The sequence below is a fragment of the Vigna umbellata genome, chromosome 3 (assembly GCF_029865625.1).
Source record: "Vigna umbellata cultivar VRB3 chromosome 3, Vumbellata_1.0, whole genome shotgun sequence".
NCBI classification, from domain to species: Eukaryota; Viridiplantae; Streptophyta; class Magnoliopsida; order Fabales; family Fabaceae; genus Vigna; species Vigna umbellata.
Genome location: NC_142167.1, coordinates 16764258 through 16773351, shown reverse-complemented (window position 1 = coordinate 16773351; position 9094 = coordinate 16764258). Strand labels below are relative to the sequence as shown.

At 26.1% G+C, this 9094-nt stretch overlaps 1 protein-coding gene across 1 annotated transcript; it reads right to left on the bottom strand.

Moving 5' to 3' along the window:
* Nucleotides 1–2012: 2012 nt before the first annotated feature.
* On the bottom strand, nucleotides 2013–3581 carry LOC148201737 (uncharacterized). The gene is made up of 3 exons (XM_088108468.1): nucleotides 3445–3581; nucleotides 2897–3362; nucleotides 2013–2239 (listed from the first exon to the last, which is right to left on the bottom strand). Exons 1-3 carry the CDS (start codon nucleotides 3531–3533, stop codon nucleotides 2069–2071), a joined length of 726 nt encoding a protein of 241 aa, XP_087964594.1. The 5' UTR covers nucleotides 3534–3581; the 3' UTR covers nucleotides 2013–2068.
* Nucleotides 3582–9094: the final 5513 nt, after the last annotated feature.

Here is a 9094-nt window from a genome sequence, read left to right as displayed (position 1 = left end):
TTAATCATTGTTGGTTATTGGGTCATAATCTTTTTCAGCCATCAATTTTATAGAACCTTCAATGCATGCCTTGTTTTTTTCCACCTAATTCTTTAGGACTTTGTTTAGGTTTCCCAACAAGATAAACTCCACATAAAAATAAAGAATCTTTTTTCCTTTAATTAGTGTGGCTGTTAAGATGACAAAAATTACTGTTATATACAATTGAAGTATTTAATTTATAAAATTATGAATATTTGTTATTTTATGAGAATCTTAATTTTTCACAACTTCGATAAATCTATTAGTTCTGAGAAAACTTGATAATCACCTACAAGTTCTTGTTGTTATTTTTAATTTTAGGAGAGATATAATTTAATGTTGGCCATGTAAGTTTCAATATTTATACGTTTTTTTATTGAATTCTTTTAGAAGATTAAGAGAGAAATACAACAATCCATTAAAATAATAGTTGAAAATTCAAGTATGAAAGTCTTATATTATGTAAAAATAAAAAAGTTGAATATCATACAAAGATGTGAAGACTCATAAACTTTTTTTTTTCATTAGAACTTATTATACTATAACAAAAAAATTACTAAAGTATGAAGAAAGAAAATTTCCTTCATTAGAACTTATTATACTCGTTGGATCACAATGTATTGATATATGTTTTTTTAAGAACATACTTCATATACAAAACAATTAATTATAATATAGTTTATTTTTATTCTTATTCTTTTGTAATTGTTGAACCAATACAACACTTTAAATTAATTTACATTGCAAATGTTTTTTTCATGCATATTTATTGTTGCACTGGTGAACGATTTTTCAAACTAATAATTCTTCTTTTTACCACTTTTCATTCTCCATTCATCCATGCTTGTAGTTTTTTTTCCTACGTATGTTTGTCATTTCTCCAAGCATAAAACAAACAATTCCTTAATTTGCAATGATAGTGCTCAAAAGAAAATAATAACCATATATAATAAGCTCGTACAAAAATCATAGTTTCTATTTATCTAGTTTTATTTAAAAATAATAACCTGATTAGTTTCACAAAACATGATTATTTAAATTTAGTTAAATTTCACCAAACTAATTTACACTCACTATATACATTCTTAACTTATTTATATTTTGAATTGATATGAGATCTTGATTTTATTTCTTAAAAATAGTTAATATTTTTTAAAAGTGATTAATATGAAAATAATATTAAAGGTGGAATCTGAATGAGGGAAAACATTGTTGGTAATGTGTCATCTCTTTGCCAAGTTGCGTGGAAGGTTATTGAGTTGCGTCGATGGTGTCGGAAAGTACTTTGTCGAAGGTAAACAAACACAACCTAGAAATCAAGCTTGTCTCCTTAATGGCCCAAACATGCTCCTTAATCAATTTCTTTTCTGGAATATCATCACAACAATGTCTCACCCAAAAATGTCTCACCACTCTTTTCTAAATCTTTTCATTTACATCTTAATTATTTCACTATAGAACAATCTTATTCTTTCTTAACAATATTCATTCTATAAATAAATAAATCAACCTATGTTAACACATCCTTACATGTCCCTATGGACTTATCACTTTACAAACAATGTTTTACGAAACAATAAATAAATTTATTTATAAACTAAAATTAACCCATACAGTGGTTAAAAACTCAATGTATTTTATAACAAACTCAATAGGAAAAATATTACTTTGTCAAGTTAGTTAACAAACTCAATATATTTTATAACCAAATTTAATCTCCCAAATCAGACATCTTCAATGAAACGACAAAATTGTAACAAATCTTATACATTTACAATATTATGTGAATAATATTTTTTAAATCAATATTTTGAAGATACTAACATTGGTAAGTATTAATCATGAAGTAGTAGATCATTCGTATTATAGATAACACATATTTATCGTAGTTTAAGAAGATGGAACTAGAAAAAAAAAAGAAAAAAAAAAGCATTGAAGTACTATAATTGCAAATTACTTATATTGTAAAACATCAAAATTAGTGATCATGAGTATATTTTAAAAATACATCGTATAGAAAAATCCCAATAAAGGATGTAAATTTGATTTATATCTTTCCTGTTATATGAACTTGGTAGGTATGACTTCCATTTTTGGATTCATGAGTGGCTGAGGTCACTCCATAGCTAGCAGCAACTTCTCTCCATTCCTTCTGCTCCCAAAGGTACTCATGCCTCAACAGGTACCTTCTAAGCTCCATCTGCAGTTTCCTAATTGGCTACCAGACACACCCAATATCAGCTTCAAACATAACACAAAACATACTTAAAAAACCAGGTACAAAGTAATACCACTTCAGTTTTCAACACAACCTTTGTGTAATGTTTATATCATGGAGAAAATCACTTTTAACACAATTACTACGAGATCATAAGTTCATACACTGTCAGGCTAAAAAAGTTGCACTGCTAACAAATCAGAAATCATTCTTTAAGAAATATATCATCTCTTTCAAGAACATTATTTCCAGAGACACAGATCTTTCAAATCTGAATCTAATCCAATAAAACATTCACATCAGTTCTAACTCAAAACCTTAAACACAATACATGAGTTTGATTCTTCAAAACCTTAAACTTCATACATGAATTGATTCTTATAAAGTGTTCAACTTTTTAATCTCTACTAAATTAAACTCACGCTTACTGTTCTAACCAATATATCGTGCTATGAATAAATTTATTTATCAGACATACAATAATACTATACTTTTATCCTATCAGATGAGAATGTAGAATTTTATGGTGTATGTGTGTAAATTTGTAATTAGATATGGTAGTCTAAACCTTTCCTTTTTCAGTTGTGTGTGCATGTATATTTTATCAAGTTTTGCAGCATTCATTCAGAGACATTTATTGTGACTGATAAAGCAGACCTCAGCCTGAGATTCGAAAGCAAGCCTGAAGAAGTCAGAGGCAACAAAATGCTTGCCAACAGACTCAGCCATTTTGATTTGACCAACCCAATAAGATGAGGTCTCAAGCTTGTCAAAGCGGCATTTGCTACAATGCTCTGCAGTGTGGAATGGTGTAGATATATTGGTTCTAACATGGGACAATGCTGCTGCTGGAGTTTTGGGCTCTGAAACACAACCCTTCTCCAAGGAATTGTTCTTTGATGTTTTTGATGTTTTTCCTGCAACTCCTGGTGGGAACGTGTCGCTTTTTTTGTTCACTCCATGATTCACATTTTCTGTGGATTTTTTGTCATGTGTGGTTGTGAAAATGGGTTTGGGTTGTTTCTGTGGAACAGAGACTTTTGCTTTGGTGATTGATGATCTGTCCCATTCAGGTTTTCCTGGTATGATGTTTGTGCTCCTCCTAGTAGCAGTACCAGAAACCCTGTTTTGTCCGAAACCAAAGGTAACAATTGAAAAACGAAAACAAAGGTTGTAGCAAGTGAAATCGAAAATTGTGACTTTACCTTTTGGCTTCACGCTTGCCTATTTTGTTTACTTGGCTGGTGTTTTGTTTGATATTTGGTTTTGAATCGTTGGCTTTGTCTGGTCCCATGTAAGAAAACTATATCAAACAAACAATGGTGAAAAAGAAATTAGAAAATGAAAAAACTTGAATTGTAACCTGAAAATGGGGTGACAAGAGAATCCATGAAAAAGGATATTGCAAGAGTTCAACAAAACGTGTATGAGATTTTGGGATGCTATCATCACTGATTGGACTTTTTGAAATCTAACTTTGTGACAGTTGGAATGATCTAGCGGGAACAGGTTTCCCCAGATTTCTTTCTTAGTGCACTTCCATCATTACTAATTTCACTCCTATTTCGACACCAAAAGACTGAAATACCCCCCTTTACTACACTATGCCACCACTGTGTCCATCTCCATCGTCACTGCTGCTGCACTTTCATTCTTCACTGCAAAGGAAGAAGAAAAGAAAGAGAAAGAAAATAAAAGCTTGTTTCAGATAAAAAAATACATTTTATGTATTTTGGAAAGTTTATTTTCAAAGTTTTTTGTTTCTGAAATCTTATTATGAAAATCATGTTCCAGAAATTCCAATAAGCTTGATCCAGAATATTTTCAAAAACAATAATCCAAAAATCACTTTCAGAAAAAGAAAAAAAAAAGTCATTTTAAAAGTTATAGGGTGCAGATAGAAACTATGGGAGTTCAGAAGGGAAAATGTTAACCGTTTTTGCTTATTATGGGTCAGGGTTACACTGAAAATAGGCCCAATGAAAACCCTATATCATCTGTCATTTTATTAATAATGAAAAATATATATATTCTAGCTTTAGGGTGGGTTTGGTTGTATTTAGTTTTTTAAAAGTTCTTATTAAATAATCAGATTTACCTTTTTTTTTTGTGTGGTGTGTCCTGTTTAATATAATTGTGCATTGAAAATAAGCAGTATTCTATTACTTTAACTGTTTAATAAAAAAATTATTTATTTAAAAAAACGCTTATGTTAAATTTAAAGAAAGCTGTTGGATAGAAGGAAGTGTTTTTGAATAAAGCAATTTCCTCAACCCTACCATCCATCTCCAAATTATAGCACATAAATTATCTTTATTAATCTCATTAAATGAAAATAAATAATTATAATTTGATGCTACTGAAAGCTTACCTTCCCTAGAAGGAGGTATTATCACTCACCTTTAATTTTGTTGCACATGTATTGTGCCCAATCTTTGATCAAAGGGTTGAATATTACACTTGAGAAAAATATTTTGCTCATCAAGAGGCATATGTGAAATGGTATCATATTTTATTTTGTATTTAAATTTTATAAAGATCATATAAAACATATTTTCTGTATATGAATTGTTTATCATATGATAAATAAAGTTTTACATTAAATTACAATATTCATGTACTGTTTATTGAAAAGAAAGAGTGTTTTACTTACATAATTCTAATAAAATATTAAAAACAAAATAAATATATATTTAATTTATAGATGAAGCTTAAGTTTTGAAAATAATTTAAGAAAAAAAGTATTTAACCCTTTTTTTCATCTCCCAGTTTTTTTTCGCTCTGAGCTATATATTTTTTATATATATTTGAATTGACAGAGCTAAATCACGGCATTGAATTTACATCAATTGATTTATTTTTTTAATAAAAAAAAATATTATGTTTCCTTTTTGGTTCAAAGGCTCACTCTTAGACATTTTGGTAAGTCATCAAATCAGCTAAAAGTCATTATATCAACACATGCCTAACTCTATTAATACCACTAAGTGATAAATCCTACATTTTTCTTTTCTAGTTTGTAAAATACATGTTAAATGGAAACGAAACTATGAATAAGTTCATTTAGGCTTTTTTTTTTTTAAATAAAAAACGAAAGAAATTCATTTCTAAAGAGAAAGAAAGTCGATGCAGGTATGTCCTTTATGGTTTTGGATTAAGTTCAAGTCAAAGTGCAAATGTAGCCCACAAAGAAACCTAACTAGATTTTAATTACTTTAATATGTGATTAATACAGATATTACTGTTTAATCCTCTTCCATTTAATTAATACACTCCTTTTTATGGTTTTATTTTCTAAAAAATATTCTCTTTCTAAAATTTATTATAGTAAAGAGTAAAGGTTGGAAAATTATTTTTTTAAATATAATAAGTATATTCCAGAAATTAGTTTTTATAAATATTTAAAATGTTATCATGTTTCGGAAATTATTGAAGATTCCTCTTACTACCGTTTTTAAGATGAAAAAGAATAAAACTAAATGTGAGTTTATATCTATTCTAATCTATAAATCTGGCTCTTAGGAACAAAGTTGATATATTAAATAGGTTTAATAATTTTCGAAGTCTTTAATTTTTTTTTAGAAGTCTCAATCATTTATTTTTTGTCTCAATCGAAGTTTCTATTTTCGAAAAATTAAAACAATTAGATTTTTGTAGTTAATTTCATACTAACACAGTAAAAGAAGGTGTCACATGTTAGTTTACAACTTTTTGAATTTTTTTAAATATATTTTTATATTTTTTTAAGAAAATAAAATAAAAATGTCACATGTCAAACTTGTCAAGTGGCAATGACAGTGTGACATGGCATAGACAGTGCCACATGTCATTGTCAAGCCACGTGTTATTACATTAGTCTCAATTTGGTCCATGTATTTTTATTGTGTCTGTATTTTTATTTTGTCTCAATTTAATCTTAATTTTAAAAATTAAACAATTCTGTCCCTCCCAAAATTGAAACAAAATTTAAATCGTATATAAATCTTAACAAATATTTTTATTAAAATTGATATTTTTATTAAATATTTTTAACAAGATTAAGTTTATTTATATTTAATTAATTATATAAATTTTAATTACGTTACTTAAATATACCTATAAGGGTTATAAAAACATGACATAACATTGAAAGAAGAAATTATCTTTAATTATCGTTTCACGGAAACTTTTTCTAATTTTTTATTTAAAGAAAAAATGAAATTTCACATCAATAATTTGTTCAAAAGCTACATCATTTGGAAAATTCACACCAGCATGTCATGTCACTGTTTTTTTTTATTCTTATAGTCATATTTAAATAACATAATTAACATTTACATAATTAATTTAATAAAAATATAAACAAAATTAATCTTGTTAAAAATATTTAATAAAAATATTAATTTTAATAAAAATATTTGTTAATATTTATATAAAAATTAAACTTTGTTTGAATTTGGAGAGAGACTAAATTGTTTAACTTTTAAAATTAGGACTAACTTGAGACAAAATAGAGATAAAGAGACCAAATTTAGAGAAAATAAAAATATAAGGACCAAACTTAGACTAATGCAATGACATGTGGCTTACTAATGCAATGACATGTGGCTTGACAGTGAAATGCAGTGCCATTCTACACTTTCATTGTCACGTGGAATAATGTTAGTTTGACACGTTGCATTTTTTATTTTATTTTCTAAAAAAAATAAAAGTAAATAAAAAAGAAAAAATAAAAAATAAAAAGAATAATAATAATAAAATATTTAAAAAATTCAAAAGAACCACGAACTAACATGTGACACCTTCTTTAACGATGTTAGTACGAAATTAACGGCAAAGACCTAATTGCTTTAATTTTTAGAAAATAGAAACCCAATTGAGACATAAAATAAGTAAGGACCTATTTGAGACTTCTCAACAAAATTAGGGACCTCAAAAATAATTAAACATATTAAATAAGGAGTGTAACTTTGTAAGTAAGAACTTTAAAGTAAAATATATACCTAAGTTTAAAATGAGAAGTGAATATATATTGTTAATATTTAGACATATTAAAGAGCGTTGTTTAATAAAATGTTTTAAGTCTTTTCATTACGTAGTAGTTCAAACTTATATTTATTTGGGTCATATTTTTATATTTATAACTAAATTTGATCGATTAATTATTATTTATCGTTATGTTACTGTTTATAAATAGTATTCTAATAGAAACATGAATCTATGGTGTAGGTTAATCCTTCTCACTCTCCCAGTCTTCCATAAACTCGCATATATTTGATTACACAAAGATCTTAACTCTCTTATCAACTTGAATGTTGAAGAGTTTTTTAAAAGAGAATTTTTCTCTCCAATAATAAGAATGATATTTTCAAACAAAAAGAAAGATCCAACCACCATATCTGTCTTTATGACCACACTCAAGATCTAAATAAGATTATATTTGATTAATAGATACTAAGGAAAACTTTTGGTAACATGAGTAACACATTTTGATTACTAATTTTAATGAGAGTAAAATAATATGTGGTTGAAGAAGGGAGTGAGATCCGTGGATATGGGAGATGGACATGGGAATGGGGAGTTTTTTTTGTCTACGAAATTGGTGGGATGCTAGTTATGGTAATTGCAGACTCAGTCACTCTATCTTTAAACGAAATTGAATTTCATTTTAGGACTTTTGAAATGCAGATTTTCTTGAATTCATTAATATTCCTGCATGTGTTTCATGATTGAAAGAAAGTTGATGCAGGAAAATGGCAATGTGAACACAATTAGTGTAGGTTGGGTTTCCAACCAATGAATAAAGGAAAACCTTCAGTAATTGAAATCTATATATGTACATAAGAGAATTAAATTATGGGGTTTTTTAATAAATTAAAAATACTTTTTTCTAATTATTATAAAAAAAATTATTCGTTCATAAATTAAATTATAAAATATTTCGTTAATGTAATTTATGAAAGTATTGTAAAACATTATTTTAAGTGAAACTTATATTACAGTCTACAGTAAATTTTATAAGTTAGAGTGATTTATACTTTATAACTTAGTTTGAAGATAAAACTTTTTTTTATAATAGGTTGAGGAGAAGACATTTAACTTATTTTTAGTTTATTTTAAAACTTATGTTATTTGATTTTAGGTTTAATGTTTTGGTACCCTATTTTCGTCCAAAATAAATATTAAAACTTATAGAATAAGAATGGAAAAAAATAAATATACAGGAAAATAACACTATAATATCTTATATACTCTTTCTTATAATTTGTTCAATGTATTCTCTTCTTAATTGTATTGTAAAATAAATTTATTTTTTCTATTCATTTCTTACCTGTCATACTTTATTTTTGAGCAAAAAAGAAAAAAAAAACATAAATACATTCTTTCTACTCATGTCTTACTTGTTTTTTTTTTCTATTTTGAAAATAAAAAAATCGTTTTATCTTATCTTATTTAAAAGTGAAATATTAGTTTCATAACATGAAATTTGTGATAGATGAACTTTTATTATTTATCAAAGCAAAATTATGGAAATGTTTGAAATATAAATTTTTTGAATAATTATATCTTGTCTTATTCTTTAAGTTAGTACACTCATTAGTTTGAATATTTTTTATAAATAGTTTTTAATCGAACTTATTTTAATTATCCGTTTTAGTAATTATAGTTCTCAAAAATTTTAGTTTTTATTTAATCATTAATAAGTTTAAGAATTTGAATAATAAAAATAAATGAAAATTATTTATATATTTATAATTTTTTATAGTTATTGTTATGTTGATATATGTATTGCATTATATATATATATATATATATATATATATATATATATATATATATATATATATATATATATATATATATATATTTGAATAT